Below are 21,653 nucleotides of genomic sequence, written 5' to 3'. Positions count from 1 at the left end.
TATCTTTTTTTTATGACTCATACACATACCTATGTATAAATGTATAGGATAATGCAATGTAAGTCACTTTGGATAAAAGCGTCTGCCAAATGCATAAATGTAAATGTAAATGTAAATGCATACGAATTTGACACCAATCCACAAAAATTATTTCTCATGAGATTGGGTGGGCAAGGCCAACAACAAAAGGTATGAGATTATATGATTAATTAAAAAATTTGCTTAGCAAATTGATTAGTTTTTTTTCTTCTAATTATGCACAATTACATGGTTAGCTGCATTATTTGCATTGATTTAACATTGTTTTTGTTTTTTTGCTGTCCATGACTCTGTCCATGACCAGACCTGCGACTCATTTTCCGTCATGAATCATGACCCCCTTGTGCTAGTTCTTCTACCCAGTGGTTTAATATATATATATATATATATATATATATATATATATATATATATATATATATGTATAAGGTATGTATAAAGGATTCCAGTCACTGACAATGTTATGAAAGAAAACTTTCAATGTCAATAACACTCTCTATCACTGCATGTAGAGTTTAAATATGTGGTTTAAAATACATTTGACATCTTTATAGTAACAAAACTGATATACAAAAGATATTATTCCATTCCTTTAAATTGTGATCTCACATTACAAACAACAACAAAAATGCAATTCAGGAATTCATTATAGTATGCATATAAACAAGACAGTTGCCTGTGTCTATTTTCAAACAACTTAAAACGGAAATCTCCACTAAAAGTATAACAATTTCCAACAAGAAATGCTTACAATAATTTTCCGATAAAACGATAAGCATTCCAGCCAATTATGATATTATTATTGACAAAATCACTAGGTGTGCAAGTCCACCTACCTACCATATTTTCTCTCTCTCTCTCTTTTTTTTAACACCAGCAGTAACTTCACCTAAGAAGAATTCACCCTCTGTCTGTGGAATAATCCATATCGCGAGCGGGGGATTTACAGTGTGTATCCACATCACCCCGCTTTATAAAGCCCCAATCCACCATTTCTCCGTGAATATTAACACAATCTTACCTTTTCACTTTCTCTTTTAAATAGCGTAAACATTTATTTTGTTCTTCGTACATGGTGTGATTTGTATACGCACAGACCGAACATCCCTCCTGCAGTTTTAGTTCAACCTGCAGAATTTTAGGCAAAATGGCGACATTGTAACTGATGGAGGACGAAAAAAAAGGAGTGTAATCAAGTACCATGACAAACTTGTCCCATGTTATAGTGTCATTCTCTGGAAAGGTAGGTTTAAAGCTTACAAACGTCTTCCCTTGCCGGATGTGTGTTTAACCTTGTAGAGAGATGAGTGCGCGATGGGTACAGTGAGTCCTTGCATGGGCACGAGAGCTTATAGACGGGCATCGGGTATGTCAACACCGTGCCAGTCACGAATCTTGTAAGCTAACATTTCACCCCTCCGCTGTCACGCTGTTGCTCTGAATGGTATTGCATTTGGGGGAAAGTTGGACGCTCTTCTGCCATCTGACTCTGAGGTTTCTCGTTTCCCCCCTGCAAAACACTTTATACACACTTTTACAAGGTGGGTGCCAGAATCGATCCAAAGCCGTGTCAGTCACTGGATGAGACGAGCCGTTTTTCCGTGTCAGCGGGGAGTTTGTGTCGCGAGTTTGACACTTGAAGAGCGCAGACGTGTTTAGACGCTCTTCATGAAGGCGTTAGGCGCGACCTTGATTGGAGGGAATCTGTTCGCTACGCGTTTGCGCACCGCTGCAAACAAACATGCCGCCAGCCTATTGCTTTCACTTCAAAACCACAGTCGAACATTTTGAATGGTACTTAAAAATAGGCCCTATGTGAAAGATTGCATGTCCCCTGAACTTTTAATAGCTGTAAACGCACATTTATAGGCCTTTTCAAATGTACTAATATATATCTGTGGCCTACTGTATATGGCCGTAGACATCATTTTGATAAATTCTGCTTTACCTCTATTAGTTCTAGACTTGCTGATCTACAAAGTCTGTTTTGCTGCATGACAACTTTTTGTGCCTAAGTAAAATCCTGCTTTAAAGTCGATTTGTTTATGCAATATTGGAGTTTTATTATAAATCATACAGTAGGCTATGTGCACATCAATATTATTATTTTGTAATTCATGTTTCCCTTCGTAATCCTTAATCAAAATAACTTACCCTCCCACTTTCAACTACATCTCTTCTTTGATGACGTGTTCACTGGCGCGAGGGCGGTAGCAATGGGTCAATTATGAACGATTCTTCATTTTGAATGAATCTTTAATATGACTCAGGAACAACGAGTTGTCTCTTAGAGTGATTCATTCATTTTGTGTTGACCGCGCATGTGCAACATCCTATAGGTTCTGGAAACATAAATTATTAGTTCACCTCTCGAGTCTTTGGGTTCAGGTCCGAGTCATTCGTTCATCCTGTAACAGCCCCATATGCTGTCTGTACCGGAAAGAGAAATGATTAATTAACCCAGCTAACACAGTACATTGTGACGACGTCGTCAGTTAGTCGTCATTTGGTCAGCGTGACGTTACTTCATGACAACGTTGTGAGGACGTCGTGGTAAAGTTCCATTTTCTTATAATCTTGGCTAACGTTCCAGAAACGTCGTGGGCACGTCCTCAAAAGACGTCGCTAGTTTATCCCATGAAAAACGTTGTAGAGACGTGGTCAACTGGTCACCAGATAACTTAATCAAATCTTTGATGAATTAAGTATGCTACCTTTCCCATATATCCAAATGGCATACATCACTAGGATAAAACTTGTAACGCAATTTTCTGGAAAGTTATCTGGAGACAAGTTGACCACGTCTCTACAACGTTCTCCATGGGATAAACTAGCGACGTCTTTTGAGGACGTGCCCATGACGTTTCTGGAACGTTAGCCAAGATTATAAGAAAATGGAACTTTACCACGACGTCCTCACAACGTTGTCATAAAGTAATGACTAAATACTTACAGACGAATACAGGAATCACAAAGTTACGTGGCTGGAACGTTATGCGGTACGTCGCTACGACTAATATGGTCCTTTTATGTTACGTCCTCGCAACATGCCAGTTTGGTCATTAAGACGTCCTCATCACGTTCTTGCGACGTACCACATAACGTCGCTGGAATGTTATGCGTTACGACGCTACGACGAATATGGTCTGGTCCGGTTACGTCTTCACGTAACTGAGTCTTCGGATCTGACTCTTCTGAGTCGTTTGTTCTTTTGTAACGTGACGTGACAGCATTGGATACAGAAATTAGTTAATAATTCCCAAACTTCCTTACAAACAAGAACGTTGTTCGTTTTTTCAACTCGTACAGTTATGTGATGTGTTTCTGGTCAATTTATATATTTTTTTAAATTTCTGTCATGACGGTTCTTTTCCAGAATATTGAATGTGGTAATAAAGAATTTTTAATGCTTTAAACTTTATCCGTATGATGTGGATAAAGCAAATATACCTATATATAATAACAATATACAGTTACGTGACAAAACAATGAACATATTGAGCACGAAGACTCGAGAGGTGAAGTAAGCAATTTTGTTTCTGGTACAGGCTGCAAAGCTTCGGACTGTGGATGTGATGATGTGACAAAAGAACGAATGACAGATTGGGAGGTGAGGTAAACTAACTGACTGACCAGCTAAGCAATGAATTAATCGTTTCTGTTTCCCATAATTTGGCCTTGGCTGCATACATAACTTCTGAGTTACTTTTTCAAATAAGCAATTCGAGTTACTTTGTTTTTCCATTTATTGACTGACAGCTCTCCTGTCCCCATGTTGAGAGAAATCATGAGTAAGTGCAGAGGTGTTGTGTGCGCTGTGTGAACATGATGGTTATTGTAGTTTTAGAATAAATGAGCAGGCATTTACTCATCTCACAGATTCAGCCTTACTCAAAATTTATAAAAACAGTGAAATGCAACCTTAGAATATTACGCAAACCAGCAATAATTCAATATTTTAAATTACACAAATATACTCTATGTAGGCTATTTAATTTCACTTGATTAGCCAGTATCTTTGCTGCTGACCTTCGATGATCCATTTCAACCATACTAATAAGCAAACATCACATTTGAGTTTCATTTTTTAAACATTTTAATGCTGAAGAAAGCGTGTTGAACTTTCATCCTGTTCTTCTTCAACCCAGAATGGCAGAACAAAACACTTTTTTTTTTTTTTTTTTACTGCACCCTCTACTATACAGGCATGATTTTGCATTTCTCTCAGCCTGAGGCTTATTCCTTTCACTTTTGATGTGAAAGTGTCTTTACATTTGGCAAAAATAGAAAAATGTTTTGTTGTTATTAAAAAAAACAAACAAGTAAGCTCACCCAGGTTAGAAAAAGTAATGCAAAAGTAATGCAACGCATTGCATTCCATTAAAAGTTACTAACGCAATTAGTTACTTTTTTAGGGAGTAACGCAATATTGTAATGCATTACTTTTTTAAAAGTAATTTTCACCAATACTGTCGAAATGTGATTATCTCGTAAGTATAATTTGTCTATTAACGTAACATTTCAGTTTTATTCTGCTAAAATGAACAAAATGAACATAATTACTTAGAAAAAAGATTCGTTAATTTTGATGAACGAGTAGGCCTGTCACGATAACACATTTTGCTGGACGATAAATTGTCCAAGAAATTATTGCGATAAACGATAATATTGTCGTTCGAGACCATTTTCATCTAATATAATGATAATGGCATAATAATGCAGGTACACCTTTTCAAAGATCTACAAACTTTTATTTCTTAAGAATATGAAACATTGAAAACGGAAAAACATTTTAAATATCCACAAAAAATTAACAAAACAACCAAAAACAAAAGCAATGGACTCTCAGTGTCTGTTAACAAAAAAAATCACTTGAATAAATACCAAAAACAATAAATAAAATGGATGTAAACAAAATTGCACTTAAAAAATATATTAAACATTAGGCTCAGACATAAATAGTGATACATTCCATAACAGGCAAAACTGCCAGTTAGGACCTTTGTAAACAAATAAAAAAAAGTCTCAACAGGATACCACAGCATTTTGCACTGTCCTCCTGTTACTTTGTCGACTAAACAAACGCCCGAGTAATTGTGTAATTTACTGTCGGGAAGACGGAGACGCGCTTTATTGCGTGTGTATGCTACGCACTGAAAATACTTGGTTAGGATTAGGGGTGAGGAGTGCGTGCGTATTACACGCCATAAAGTGCGTATCATATGCACGCAAAAACAATTTTTGGCGCATAAATGGCACGAGAAATAACATTCGTGGTATAGATACGCATTTTCATGAGATCGGGCTCGCTGTCGCGTTTGGCTTTGAAACCAATTCCATCTTTTTCTTTTTTTCCCCCCCTCCAACTCACAACTAGCGTCTTCTCTCTCTCCCGGCAGTCGCTGCAAGCTTTCCCATACAAAGACCATGTGACTGACAAGCGCCGCGGCGCCACCTCCCCACACAAAGACCATGCAACTGACAAGAGGGTTCACTCCTCCTATACGCTAACCGAGAGTGGTCATCCAGTCTCTTTGGTAGAGAGAGAGAGAGACACGAGGAAAACAAACAAGCATGCAAATGGAATTATCGCGGCCGGAAAAATTATCGAGCTCATTTTTTTTTATCGTGCGATTAATTGATTTATTGACTATCGCGACAGGCCTATGAACGAGATTCAAAAGATCCGAGTTAGTAAAATAATCTGGGTGTTCCAATCACTTTTTCAATGGCCACAGTTGTATAAAATCAAGCACCTAGGCATGCAGACTGCTTCTACAAACTTTGGTGAAAGAATGGGTCGCTCTCAGGGGCTCAGTGAATTCAAGCATGGTACCGTGATTGGTTCTCACCTGTGCAATAAGTCCATTCATGAAATTTCCTCACTTCTAAATATTCCATGGTCAACTGTTAGTGGTATAATAACAAAGTGGAAGCAATTGGTCACAACAGCAACTCAATAGCTACAGACCTTCAAACTTCGTGTGGCCTTCAGATTAGCGCAAGAACAGTGCATAGAGAGCTTCATGGAATGGGTTTCCATGGCCGAGCAGCTGCATCCAAGCCTTACATCACCAAGTGCAATGCAAAGCGTTGGATGCAGTGGTTTAGCACGCTGACACTGGACTTTAGAGCTGTGGAGATGTGTTCTCTGGAGTTACTAATCACGGTTCTCTGTCTGGAAATCCAATGGATGAGTCTGGGTTTGGCGTTTGCCAGGAGAACGGTACTTGCCTGACTGTATTGTGCCAAGTGTAAAGTTTGGTGGAGGAGGGATTATGGTGTGGGATTGTTTTTCAGGGGTTGGGCTTGGCCCATTAGTTCCAGTGACAGGAACTCTTAATGCTTCAGCACACCAATATATTTTGGATAAATTCATGCTCCCAACTTTGTGGGAACAGTTTGGGGATAGCCCCTTCCTGTTCCAACGTGACTGCACACCAGTGCACAAAGCAAGGTCCATAAAGATATATGGATGAGCGAGTTTGGTGTGGAGGAACTTGACTGATCCTTGATGATCCCAGCACAGAGTCCTGACCTCCACCCGATAGAACACCTTTGGGATGAATTAGAGCGGAGACTGCAAGCCAGGTCTTCTCGTCCAACATCAATGCCTGACCTCACAAATGTGCTTCTAGAAAAATGGTAATAAATTCCCATTAACACACTCCTAAACCTCGTGGAAAGCCTTTCCAGAAGAGTTGAAGCTGTTATAGTTGCAAAGGGTGGGTCAACTCCATATTAAATAAATGAGCAGGCATTTACTCATCTCACAGATTCAGCCTTACTCAAAATTTATAAAAACAGTGAAATGCAACCTTAGAATATTACGCAAACCAGCAATAATTCAATATTTTAAATTACACAAATATACTCTATGTAGGCTATTTAATTTCACTTGATTAGCCAGTATCTTTGCTGCTGACCTTCGATGATCCATTTCAACCATACTAATAAGCAAACATCACATTTGAGTTTCATTTTTTAAACATTTTAATGCTGAAGAAAGCGTGTTGAACTTTCATCCTGTTCTTCTTCAACCCAGAATGGCAGAACAAAACACTTTTTTTTTTTTTTTTTTACTGCACCCTCTACTATACAGGCATGATTTTGCATTTCTCTCAGCCTGAGGCTTATTCCTTTCACTTTTGATGTGAAAGTGTCTTTACATTTGGCAAAAATAGAAAAATGTTTTGTTGTTATTAAAAAAAACAAACAAGTAAGCTCACCCAGGTTAGAAAAAGTAATGCAAAAGTAATGCAACGCATTGCATTCCATTAAAAGTTACTAACGCAATTAGTTACTTTTTTAGGGAGTAACGCAATATTGTAATGCATTACTTTTTTAAAAGTAATTTTCACCAATACTGTCGAAATGTGATTATCTCGTAAGTATAATTTGTCTATTAACGTAACATTTCAGTTTTATTCTGCTAAAATGAACAAAATGAACATAATTACTTAGAAAAAAGATTCGTTAATTTTGATGAACGAGTAGGCCTGTCACGATAACACATTTTGCTGGACGATAAATTGTCCAAGAAATTATTGCGATAAACGATAATATTGTCGTTCGAGACCATTTTCATCTAATATAATGATAATGGCATAATAATGCAGGTACACCTTTTCAAAGATCTACAAACTTTTATTTCTTAAGAATATGAAACATTGAAAACGGAAAAACATTTTAAATATCCACAAAAAATTAACAAAACAACCAAAAACAAAAGCAATGGACTCTCAGTGTCTGTTAACAAAAAAAATCACTTGAATAAATACCAAAAACAATAAATAAAATGGATGTAAACAAAATTGCACTTAAAAAATATATTAAACATTAGGCTCAGACATAAATAGTGATACATTCCATAACAGGCAAAACTGCCAGTTAGGACCTTTGTAAACAAATAAAAAAAAGTCTCAACAGGATACCACAGCATTTTGCACTGTCCTCCTGTTACTTTGTCGACTAAACAAACGCCCGAGTAATTGTGTAATTTACTGTCGGGAAGACGGAGACGCGCTTTATTGCGTGTGTATGCTACGCACTGAAAATACTTGGTTAGGATTAGGGGTGAGGAGTGCGTGCGTATTACACGCCATAAAGTGCGTATCATATGCACGCAAAAACAATTTTTGGCGCATAAATGGCACGAGAAATAACATTCGTGGTATAGATACGCATTTTCATGAGATCGGGCTCGCTGTCGCGTTTGGCTTTGAAACCAATTCCATCTTTTTCTTTTTTTCCCCCCCTCCAACTCACAACTAGCGTCTTCTCTCTCTCCCGGCAGTCGCTGCAAGCTTTCCCATACAAAGACCATGTGACTGACAAGCGCCGCGGCGCCACCTCCCCACACAAAGACCATGCAACTGACAAGAGGGTTCACTCCTCCTATACGCTAACCGAGAGTGGTCATCCAGTCTCTTTGGTAGAGAGAGAGAGAGACACGAGGAAAACAAACAAGCATGCAAATGGAATTATCGCGGCCGGAAAAATTATCGAGCTCATTTTTTTTTATCGTGCGATTAATTGATTTATTGACTATCGCGACAGGCCTATGAACGAGATTCAAAAGATCCGAGTTAGTAAAATAATCTGGGTGTTCCAATCACTTTTTCAATGGCCACAGTTGTATAAAATCAAGCACCTAGGCATGCAGACTGCTTCTACAAACTTTGGTGAAAGAATGGGTCGCTCTCAGGGGCTCAGTGAATTCAAGCATGGTACCGTGATTGGTTCTCACCTGTGCAATAAGTCCATTCATGAAATTTCCTCACTTCTAAATATTCCATGGTCAACTGTTAGTGGTATAATAACAAAGTGGAAGCAATTGGTCACAACAGCAACTCAATAGCTACAGACCTTCAAACTTCGTGTGGCCTTCAGATTAGCGCAAGAACAGTGCATAGAGAGCTTCATGGAATGGGTTTCCATGGCCGAGCAGCTGCATCCAAGCCTTACATCACCAAGTGCAATGCAAAGCGTTGGATGCAGTGGTTTAGCACGCTGACACTGGACTTTAGAGCTGTGGAGATGTGTTCTCTGGAGTTACTAATCACGGTTCTCTGTCTGGAAATCCAATGGATGAGTCTGGGTTTGGCGTTTGCCAGGAGAACGGTACTTGCCTGACTGTATTGTGCCAAGTGTAAAGTTTGGTGGAGGAGGGATTATGGTGTGGGATTGTTTTTCAGGGGTTGGGCTTGGCCCATTAGTTCCAGTGACAGAAACTCTTAATGCTTCAGCACACCAATATATTTTGGATAAATTCATGCTCCCAACTTTGTGGGAACAGTTTGGGGATAGCCCCTTCCTGTTCCAACGTGACTGCGCACCAGTGCACAAAGCAAGGTCCATAAAGATATATGGATGAGCGAGTTTGGTGTGGAGGAACTTGACTGATCCTTGATGATCCCAGCACAGAGTCCTGACCTCCACCCGATAGAACACCTTTGGGATGAATTAGAGCGGAGACTGCAAGCCAGGTCTTCTCGTCCAACATCAATGCCTGACCTCACAAATGTGCTTCTAGAAAAATGGTAATAAATTCCCATTAACACACTCCTAAACCTCGTGGAAAGCCTTTCCAGAAGAGTTGAAGCTGTTATAGTTGCAAAGGGTGGGTCAACTCCATATTAAACCCTACGGATTAAGAATTGGATGCCATTAAAGTTCATGTGCATGTGAAGGCAGACGTCCCAAATCTTTTGGCAATATAGTTTATGTCACAATGGGGAAGAAAAAGACTATCACAACTTATGTTTTATGTGGACTTCAACCTTTTTTCTGCCCTAGCTCTTTGCTAACTATGTCAAGTTTCAGTGTTTTAATTTGCTCTCTAGTCAGTTTCTCACAATGCTAGACTTGCAAGCCATAAAGCTGTGTGACTTGTCAGCCGTAACTCAGAGACTTTCTACCTCCACATAAAATTTCACCTTTGATTATTTATTTAATAAAAACTATAAATAAACTGAATAGATAAAATAATATCATGTCAAAGAGTGCTATTGGACTGTATATCAGCACGGTTGTGATTCAGCCACATGACTGTAAATGTGACGTTTATGTTATTAAAAAATGTCAAAAATTAAAATCATTAAGTTAATAATATGAAGTAATTTGCTCTTGAAAGCAGTGGACACAGATAAGCGGAGTTAAATATTCCTGTGCTGTTAGAAAGGGGCTGGACAATGAAACTTTATTATGGTGTAGGGCATTCCTTTGTGGCCAATACAGCATACATTTGTCTTGGGAATGATAGATACAAATCCTGCCAGAGGCCAGAGGGATTTTGAGCCATTCCTCTTCCAGAGCAGTAGCCAGGTCACTACATAATGCTGGTGGAGGAAAACGTTTTATAACTTGCTCCTCCAAAATACCCCAAAGTGGCTCAAAAATATTTAGATCTGGTGACTGTGCAGGCCATGGGAGATGTCCAACTTTCATTTCATATTCATCAAACCATTCTGTCACCAGTCTTGCTGTGTGTATTGGTGCATTATCATGCTAATACAGGGCACACACTTCAGGGTACAATGTTTGAACCACATGGTCCTCCAAAATGGTTCAGTAGTCTTGGCAGTGATGCACCCATCAAGCACAGTTGGGAATGCTATGATATAGTTGGGACTGTCATGATAAAACTGACAAACAGTTTTGGTGGAAACAGGAGAGTCGAGGTGCGCATTTAATTCTGCAGTGATTTGGGAAGCTGTGGTTTTATGTTTTTTGGATACAATCCAGGTTAGTACCTGAACATTCCTCACAGCTTCCTGTTACTCCTGTTGGATCATACTTCGTGGTGGTATGCCGACATTACCCCGGATACTATAGCTTTCGAAACACCACAAAGACTTGCTGTCCTGGTCATAGATGAGCCAGTGAGATGCACACCAGCAATCTGTGCTCTTTTGAGCTCTGATATGTCTCCAGTTATGTTGGGTGGATTGCAATATTTTATGTACAACTGTGCTATTGCTCTGCTAATTCAACCTTCACACAAGATTGGCCACCAGGCCATGTATATATATATATATATATATATATATATATATATATATATATATATGTCTGTCAAACCTCCAACACCATACTGGCCAGTGTTTCAGTTTCATTCACCAACTCCTGTAAATATATCAGCACACTTTGAACTCTGCTTGACCAATTAGAATAGAGGACTGACACTACCTGTTGTATTAACATATTTAATAGCAAGGACAGTTTGGTTTGTTGCTTTAAATAATGACCCAGGTTGTTTTGCTTTATTGGTGTTTTTGTGTTCTGTTATTGCAAATGTGTGACTGACCCTTGTATTGAGTTGCATTGTTTTCTTCTATTTTATTTTAATAAGATCTAAATACCCTTATTATTGATCATTAGTTCTTTGCAACTCTCTGTTTTCTCATTCTTAATTATCTAAGCATATGTTCACAATTAAGCTATTTTTACACATATATTAATGCTTTGTTACCATAGACACTGTATAAAGGGGCCCAGGAAACACAAGGATAATTACTTTCTTCTTTTTTTTGGTGTTTACAAATAAAGTGGATGGCAGGTTTTTTAGTTATCATTAAGGTGAAGCACCATTACAGTTTTAGTTTCTCAGATTTAATGGTCATTTCCCCATTATAATAATCTCTTTACTTGATCATTTAAACAACAATTAAAAGAAAAGAAAGCTTTTTTTCTGTACTTGGTTTTTGATAAGTAAGCGGTAATGGCTGTTTTAATTAACAGATACTTTAATATTGATTTGAGTTTTGGTTTGAATTTACTTGTAGAGACTGTGGAGTGTGTGGATGTCTGAATGAGCAATCTATTTCTAGATGAGCGATCAATTATAAATTGATGCTAAGACAACGATCCCTTAGAAATATTTCACTATACTGAATCTTGAGATTGACCAACCAGTATCAAGAATACCAGAGAGCTATAGAATATTATAATACCCCTGAAAGCCGCATTGTTTTTGTTTTGTTTTTTTGATCCTGAGAAAACTTTCAGTTAATTCAAAGTTCATGACAGAGTCCTATCTCAGTCCATGCATATTTGATAGTAGTCACCTTAATATAATGTAAACAGCAGTCTTAAAAAAAAAAAGAAAAAAAAAAGATCTGATTACTAAAGCTAACTGAAGAAGGTCAAGACCAGGAGCAGGGCTCAGGCTGATGCCATCTGCAACCCACTCGCTTACAAATTCATAATTAAATCCTGTAAAGATAGATTACATAGCATGACTAAGTAAATTAAATACTTCAGTTCACACAAATTGATTATGTGTCACTCAGCAAGGTCAAATATTTGCACTGAGACGCATTTGTGGAATGTGCAGAATGCTAAAAATCGGTCCCATCTTCCGTGTTTTTGCTTGGCTCCCAGTTCACAGTGTTCTAAATGAAGACACAGGGGAATGTTTTAATGGGAGTACACTGGCCTGAATTAGCAAGCCAGCACTACTGCAGCTGGGCCGGGGAGATATTTCAGTAAGCTGTTGATCTAGCCAGAACATGGAGACCTGCATAAATCTATTAGTGGAAGAGGCCAAGAGAGAGAGAGAGAGAGGCCTATTTATCCTATGTTATGCTATGACTATTAGCTGCTCATTCCATATCATTTAACCTCCAGCATGACCTCTCATTACAGCCACCAGACTCATTAGTATATTACAATGTAATGTACTCTACTACTTATATGAGCTTATGTTGACCTTAAGGCCGTGTGTCTACTAAAGCGTTTTTAGTCGGCTGAAAATGCTAGGCGCTCTGCTGAAAACGCCTTGCTATGGGGGCTTGAGCGTTTTGGCAGCGCAGCATTTTTTTCAGTTGAGACACACAAAAGTTTTGCTAGTATCTCATTTCACACATATTTTGTTTCTGTGTTGATTCTATATTAAAATGTCGATACAATGTAACGAATTTTCTCTGGCTCTTGTTTTAAATGATTGTGTTCCGTTATTATGCTTGTTGTTGTCATCTGTTGACGTTGTACAAGCAGAATGTGGTGGTTGGTCGGTGTGGTATTAGTCCCGCCCCTCCTCCACTGTGATTGGACGGTTGGGTATAAAGTGACAGTGATGAGCGCTGCGTTTTACCCAAAGTTGAACATTCTTCAACTCTCGGCGACCTGTAAAAAACGACGAGCGTTCAGCGCTTCAGCGTGAAAACAATTGAAAAAATACGCCAGCCGCGTGAAAAAACGACACACAGCCTAAGTTTTAAGGGGCTGAGTTTTGGTGATGGATTACTTTACAAGTTACTTTAAATTGTAATAATATTTTTGCCACTTCTACCACTGTTGTAAGCTGTTGAATGTTGTCTCTTGTGTGTTCTCACACATATCCCTTTTAACCTCTTAATATGACATGTCTAATACTTATAATAATAATGATCTGTGTGTCTATAAGTTCATATTGCAGGTGGGTTTACAGGGAGCCACAGGATGACAATGTTTTGGAAAAGACTGGTAGGGATCCCTTATGTTGTGTTCGGGTCATTTTGACCTGGAGAGGATTTTCTTTTTCCCAAAAATGTTATGGGTAGGTAATGTTTTATCGCATTAGACTAAAACTTACTGACTTCACTCACACAGGTTATAACTACTTCCCAATAATTGTTTTACTTTTTTGGGGGGTTTTCCCCCCACCTTGTACACTTGTGGTGTTCCCGGTCAAAAATGACTGGCCTACAAAAAAATGCTTATTCTAATTCAATCTTTTTGTCAACTTGGTTTCTTTCAATTAGGATTTTTTTTTTTTTTTTTACTGATTGATCGTAGGCTTCATTGATCTGAGCTTATGATCTCAGTTCAATGAGGCCTACGATCAATCAGTTTCAAAAATAAACACAAAACCTAATTGTAAGAAAACAAGTTGACAAAAAGATTCAAAACAATATTTGGTTATAATATACTTTAGCATAACAAGATATTTACAAGCAATTTTTTGTGGGCCAGTATTTTAAATTTTCAACATAAAGTAGTATTTTTCAACACAGTGCAAGAAATATGTATTAATTTATTTAAATAATCATTTAGTGTATTTTCATTTTTCCTCTGTATTAAAGTTAATTGCAATGGTGAATTTTGTTAGAAATTTCATTAAAAAAATGATGAAATACTGACAGAATTAGGATGGAAACGGTGAATGTAAGATTTGTGTCTTCCCTAATGTTGCTGGAAAGCTGGAGTGACAGCGCTCTGGCTGTCTGTACACAGCACCAGGGGTGTGTGTAATGTTCCAGATATTTGGTGGCATGTCTCAACACCTTGAGCTGAGGCACAGATGTGTGAACTGCTCTGATACTATAGCTGGGTGTGATCACCAGTCAAATTAAATCAGAGCTGTCAGTTACGCTTGTCAGAGGCATACTTCCCGTCAGCCTGGAAACCTGGCAACCTTCATCTTCCTCTAGCAGCCCTCCAGAAAAAGGCCAAAAAAAGGGGAATCTGGGTATAATGTTGTGTGAGCAAAACTGCCAAAATAATTTTGTGTAATTGGACAATGATCCAACAGAATCGAGATGATAGTGCGGAAAATGTTAACCTGTCTGCGTTCTGCATTCAAAAGATAGCTTTGTCTCTGAAGTTTGTCTTGGGATGTGTGCCAAAATTATTTGACAGATGTGATTGTCACCGGTTAGTCTCGTTCCAAGTTGAGAGCTTGCCTCTCTCTTAGCGCAATTCTCACAACTTTAAAACAGTTATGGCATGGGTGTCCCGGCAGTCAGTTATCCACACCCTAGATAAGCAAATGAGAACACCTATTCCTATTAAAGACTTTATGAGGGAAGTTACACACGTAAAATCTTTCAGCTCACCAAATGCTACATACTTCATCTGCCTCGGGCTCCAGATCTCACACTGATGACTTCACCACTAGGGGCCAGGATTTGATCACTAATACTCTGTGGGGTGCTAAACTTGGTTACAGTTAAACATATGAATGCATCTCTCTGAAGATTCAGTTACTGCTCTGCCAGTCATAGTCTGTTTTAAATAACCCTAGTTGTATCAGAATGAAATGTTGGTAACAATATGACAGTGCTTGTACTTAGTCTTATGAACAGCTGAAAAATACATGGAAAATGACAGTGTTGCTTGGGTTTTTTTTTGTACTGCATGATAATAGGTCAATTGAACATGCTTGAGTGAAATTGTGTCTATCACAAGTTCTTGTATAAAAATAAAAAAATTACCGCAGAGGAACACATTCCGTCGGAACAGACGTGTTTGTAAGCGCCTACAAGAGATTCCAGAATCAATAGGACCAAGGCCGTAAGAATGTTCTATCGACGCTGAAGGGTGTCTCTTACTGAGCACCAATTAACCAAAATTAAATCCACTGTTTCTATTGATTGAAAGGGTAAAGGCAAAAGTTTGCCTGAGAATTAACTGTCAAGCCCCCCAAACCTTTTTTCTTGCGAAATCCTTCAAGGTTGTGGTTCACCAATCTCATTAAATTTTCCAATTATTCCTTGAGTTGGATGTGATATTTTAGAGCTTTGAAAAGAGGTTGCAGGGTGATGTGTGATTATAGAGCATTTCTGTCAGGAAGAGATCACTGAATTACATGTGGTATTAAGAGACTAGATGAGAGTGTGTGAATGGTTTTCCTGTGCAGTCATCACATTTAGTGATATTCTGCTTATTGATGTGTTGATCTCAAGCAGGTTCTAAAACTTAATTTGTACAACCACATTTTGGGTAAGGCCGTAAAAGCAGAAAACCTTTTTTTTTTTATACAAATCTTGAAATATTTGATTGAAATCAAAAATCATGATTAAAATTTGATTAAAATCATGCTTGAAAGGAAATTTCTTTTATTTTTGTCCTCAAACACATACACACAAACTTTTTTAAATATTTATTTTTCAGTTTTCCCCCCCAACTTTTTTCTCTTTCTTTTTTTCTTTTTTTCTTAATTTATTTGTCTCTCTTTTTTTATATAGGCTATATATTTCATGTTATCTCGGTTATAGAAATTTCTGGACCAATGTTAAGTTGCCAGAGCCATCTGTTGGTCATTAGGGGTAGTGACCAGTAGGAAATACTGAAAGAGCCAGCTATAGGAGTGTAACAATATATCGTATTCGTATCACAACATATCACAATACAAAAATGCAACAATATGTATCGTGGATAGGGACAATATGTATTGTGTATAGTTCACCCAAAATGAAAATTACTGTGTGAGATATAATTTAAGTTTACAGAGTTTTGGTGTCGGTACTACATTAAACTACTATAGTGTTGAATATAATGTATGATAATCCAATGGGGGAATATTTATGGGTCCTGATAATGCCAAATGTCTTATGTTACCAGTAAAAAGTGGCCTACATTAATTTAAATATATCTAGTCTAGACAGTGCAAGCATATTCGTCTAAAATAATTCTGTATTTTTAGCGTCAGAATCATGAATAGTGTAATTCTGGTGTCACCATTGTCCTGTGCATTGGGTTACCAGCACCAAGTCCAAGCCAATTCATTTACATTTACAATGTAATACCAAATTTAGCATTTTAATAAACAGTATTTTTTTTTTGTTAACCTTTTATCTTATGTCTTGGAGTATCGCAATAACATTGCATCGTGAGTTCAGTATCGTGATATGTATCAAATCGTGACATGAGGGTATTGTTACACCCCTACCAGCTAGTGGCTTAATTATTATTATTATTATTATTATTATTATTATTATTTTTAATTGATTGATTGGAGTCTTCATTTGATCAAATTTAAGTAAATAGTATCCCTACTTTACACGTTTGTGTGGCTAAATGGAACCACAGTTGAATTTCAAATTATGCAGATTACATCTGTGACACAAAGTCATATTTAGCTGTTATGCTGAGTCCCACTTGCAAACAGATTCCATAAAAAAATAAGCATTAAACTGATATTTATTCCAACTTGATACTAAAAAAAAAAAAAAAAAAATTGATGATTTAAAAATCAATTTAGAATTGGTATTTGTTTACATGTGTTCTGAAATGCATATGTTTACACCACGCTTGTTTGTTTGTATAGTTCAATAGAATTTTTTAAGATATCGTTTTATCTCCTGCACCACATTTTGTTTCGTTTTTGGTTTGGTTCGCTGTATTTTGACTTCATGAGTACAACCACACGGTGCACTAAGTAAAGTGGCTTTGGTGCCCCGATATTGATAAGAGCACATTAATTGGAATAAAGAAGGAGGGCCTCTTCTTCTGTCTTTTGTATACATTTACTGTTATACTCATTAGCTTCCCGTCGTCTCCCAGCTAGCATCTTCTTTACAGCCCGCCGGGAGTCTCTCGGGAGGTTATTTACATCTCTCCATGGGGCTCTCTCGGGCTACCAAGCACACCCCCTACCTCTCCTTCTGCATGCATCCCACCTCCTCTTTGATATATTTGGGAGTTGCTCTGATTGAGTGGGGCTCTGGTGTTAATGACCAGTCTGGATGCAGCTCCGCCCCCTCATTCAGCTTTAATAGATGCCATTGACAAGCAGCAGGGACTGATAAAAATGTGATGATTTTTTAATATCCTAAGGGAGCCTGTTCAGGGGAGATGGACCACAAAGTGCAAGCTTTGCTTTATGCGGTTAAGAATGAGTCGGTTTTTTTTTTTTCATTAGCAGAATGTTATTTTAGATTAAGTTTTGGTTAAACAAAAGTCAGTTTGAATGTGTTTACATCCATCAGTTTAGTCCTGATTTAGACAGGAATCCTCTGCCACTATTTGCCCTTTTCCACTTTTATTATGTTGCTCATGTCTTATAGCTTGCATGGCACATTACGTTTTAAGAAAAGGTAATAAAAGTTGTTTCATCCCGAAACCTGCGCCGCTTGACATTTCTCCAAATTTAAGCGTATTGATGTCTGCTCGCTTAGACCCGATCCCGTCCTCAGCGTGTAGACAAGCGTTGACATTGACATGCTTTCATCTGATTGGTCACGTGTCTTCAGCAAAGCGGCAGTGACAAAGTTAGCTTTATTCTTTCACACTACTCAAGCAAGACAGATGTATGCGAGTCTGCCCTCGATCACAGCGGCAGATACGCGCCCGTGCAGCCCCGTCATATTTAAATCAGATCTCCAGTAATCATCACATTTCACATGAAGAAAAATCAATGCCGTACAACAGCTAAAAAAGCGCCTGCAACTCATGACCTGAGAGGAAGTATATCTCATGGCATATTGCTTTCATATTTTACACAGGATAACATGCAACAATCAATGTTTATTTTTCATCAAGAGATGTGTTGCCGCGTAAAAGTAACGGAATGATGCAACTGCCAGAAAACTTTCGCCTCCTTTACGTGACAAACTCTTTGCATCATTCTTTAATGTGAGAGAGGCTACTGGTGTAAAGGCCTGTCGACCTGTGCTACTTCGCACCCACTGCCCAGCTCACGATAAGAGCGCCCTCATTAAAACTGAAACCCCAGACCTGCTCAGCTTTTTTCCTGCTCTCTTGCTCCCTTTTTAAATAAGAGAAGTTTTAAACTGACAAAGCCGCGGGAAATCCCCATCAGACATCCCTCCCTTAATCCGTCTAATTTTGAAAGGTATTGTTTAAGGCTTCAAAGTTTATATGGTTTAATCCTCCTCTAACACTACAGGGCAGCAAATGAGGCCATGTCAGCAGCTCTGGCACCACTAATCTACTTCACACAACAGAAAATCCTCCTTCTAGATAAGGTTGCATAGGTTTCCTGTGAACTCGCCTTTTGATGTTCCTTACCTGCTATTGAACATGACTTCTGTCTTAACCCAACTGTCACTCACTCCCTGTCCCCTTTTATCATGCCCAGTGACCCCCCTTTCCCCTCTCCTCGATCCTAAATCTACCATCAGGAGGAACAGCCATTTCACTTGCTCTATTTTAAGAAAGAGTACTGAGGAGAGATGTGCGATCGAGTCTTTGAGAACGTGTTGGCGTTCTTTTAATTTGGGTTGTGGAAGGATGTGTTCTTTTGTTTTGAAATCCAGATCCAAATTTGTGTGGACCGTTTTTAATCCGGGTTAGTTAACAGAGTCACAACGTTGCATCACCTTGGCTATGAATGGCAACCTCTGGAAATTGCAACTTTTGCAGTGCTGTGGCAACCAATACCTTAGAGTTGGCAGCCTTGGCTCCTGGTTAAGTAGCGGTTTGTTAGACACAGAGGGAGAGATGGCTAAGGTAGCTGCCCCTGCACTCTGTGGAGATTGTGTATTGAAGCAGATTTATTGCTGAGCTCTCAATTTCCACACAGCGTTCAAAAGAAATTGGATTCTTGCCACTCTCTGCGCATCTTAGTTTCTTTTCCAAACGATGGGGAAAGAGGGTGGGAGGGTGGGGGTGGGTGGGGGGGGGGGGGGGGGGGGGGGAACAAACTGAAAAATGTTCAAGGGTTGTAATGTATTGTGTGCAACATATGACAGCTATCAGACCTATATTTTCTTTCATATAACTCAGACAGTACAGCAGCATTGTTTAGTGGAAAGGTTAGAACAGAGTCAAGTTTTAGATGTTCCATATTAAACATTAACATTTGTGATTTATGTGCATGTAAATGTATGGTTTGATGATTAAATAGTCAGACATGTTAACTGAGACCTCTGAACTCATTTTTCAAATCCTTTATTTCATTATTAATCAAAATATAATATGTATGAGCGTTCCCTTGCAAAAGATAAATAAATAAATCCTTCCCAAAACATCTCTTGTCCCGTCAGCTGTAGCATGTGCTGTGAAACCCAGCAAGAGTTTCCTCCTGTCACTGCTGCTCTGTGTGTTAAGGAGACTGTTTGAGTTGAAGTCAACGCTTTTCCTCAACATGGCAAGAGTAGAAGAGAAAGACAGGCTCTCCTCAGTCTCTGCGAGGTGTCAGGTTGAATAGCTACCTGTTTGTTTGCTCACAGCTGTGCTTTGTTAGTCTCTCACACTTGAGAGGCGGCTTCATAAATTCACAGTGTGTCAAACAAATCAATAACTCCCATTAACCGAGGAAGATTCTCTGCTCTGTACTTGAGGGGCCTTGGCCTTCCTTCTTTGTTTAGATGTGTTTTTTTCTCCCTGTGATAGAATAAGAGAGTACGGGGAAAAGAAAGACAGGTAAAAGAAAGAAAGAGAGAGAGCGTAATGGATAAAGTGAAATGGAGTTGGGCATGTTGCCGATTCACATAGACAGTTAACTGCTCTGAATAACTTCTCCCTCCTGGTGTTTCTGATTTTTGTTGTAGTTCTCTCTTTTAGGGGAAGAGTCTAAAGGAATTATGAGAGGTTTCACAGCTAGGGTTAGAAGTGTTTGGGTAATCAATTTCTGTCTCGTCACTTGCATGCATTAGGGGAAAAAATACAAAAGGAAAATGCAATATCTTCACCCTACTTCAAGCTATTTTTTAATAGAGATTAATGCAAGTTCTGTGAATGTGTCTAATATTTATAGAACATACTTTATGGTTCTCTGTATTTGTAGTACACCATATAATTGTATTCTTGGAACATAAACTTCCAACTTTTGGCCTTTTGTTACCAACACATGAGTCTAGTAGGTGGGAAAAAAGTTGAAGACACCAAAGTGGAACATAGCAAGTAGTTTGTATTCTCCTATGATTAATAAATATCCAAGAAAAGTTTACCTTCTGGGGTTCTAGAATAATATGTAATGATAATATGCAATTATCACCTCTTATTTTTTCAGCAGTAACCTCAAGATGAGGTGCAACTCAAGTGTTAGAACAAGTGCTGATGGAAAGAATAGGGGCTAAGAGAAAGAGAGGAGAGAGAGCACATGACATATGTGTGTCGTGTAAGTGTTAAGTGCTCTTTTACTTGTGCAGTTAATTTAGTCTGATCACAGGGGGACCTCCTCTGATTCATTGTTGTTTGTGAATTCAAACATGTTCATTACTGAGCATATTTCAAGGAGGGAAGAAAGAGAGTTAGAGCGAGATTGAGAAAAAGAGCTAATCGCTTCAGATTGATCTCCGCGCCGAGCGTAAATGTATTTAAGCTCATAATCCTTGTAAATAGCTTCCAGCAAGGCAAAGGCAGCCTTTTAACATTGACTAAATGAAGTAAATAGAAGCGAATGAATTTTTAAAAGACGCATTGCAGTTGAACCCTGTTTGTTATGTATGGAACAGATCAGTGTGGAAACTGGAAGCTAATGAGGCCTGTAAATTTAAAGCTAAAATCATATTCTGAGGCTTTGCCACCCTGCTGTTTAGGGGTTTGCAGTGAAGTTCGTTTTTAAATGCAGAGCGTCTGTTCTCCCTCCGAAAGCCCCTCACACCCCAACAGATGGAGAGAATATGGAGCTCGGAAGGTTTACCTAGGAGGTGGTAACAGTGAAGCCACTCATTAACACTGAATTTAACACTTCGTTAGCAACGCGGCTTCCTGTTGAGAGCAGCTAGTGCTGAATGTCAAATCCTCAGAGCATACACTGTGGCCTAGCAGGACAACAGCAAGCCTGGGCCCCTTTAACACACCCTTTAAACACACTCCTGTTGTCCCACAGGTTTGCTGGTGTCGAGCTGCTGAAAACCATCAAATATAATTAGATTGGCTGATGACACCTGAGGTATATTTCTCTGGCTAGTCATGAACGGGAGCATTTCTACCTGAGTGTG

The 21,653-nt window shown here is 38.6% G+C and overlaps 1 protein-coding gene across 1 annotated transcript in view; it reads left to right on the top strand.

The window, feature by feature from the left end:
• The first annotated feature begins 515 nt into the window (after positions 1 to 515).
• The window catches only part of znf644b (zinc finger protein 644b), a 31,705-nt gene continuing 10,567 nt past the window's right edge, over positions 516 to 21,653 (top strand). Inside the window, 2 exon segments of the mRNA XM_082136704.1 lie at positions 516 to 1,216; positions 1,219 to 1,282. Coding sequence (XP_081992830.1) covers positions 1,205 to 1,216; positions 1,219 to 1,282 — 76 coding nt within the window. The 5' untranslated portion in view covers positions 516 to 1,204.

This window comes from Leuciscus leuciscus (assembly GCF_965113295.1).
Source record: "Leuciscus leuciscus genome assembly, chromosome: 14".
Taxonomy (NCBI): Eukaryota; Metazoa; Chordata; class Actinopteri; order Cypriniformes; family Leuciscidae; genus Leuciscus; species Leuciscus leuciscus.
This window is presented reverse-complemented; position numbering and strand designations above follow the sequence as displayed.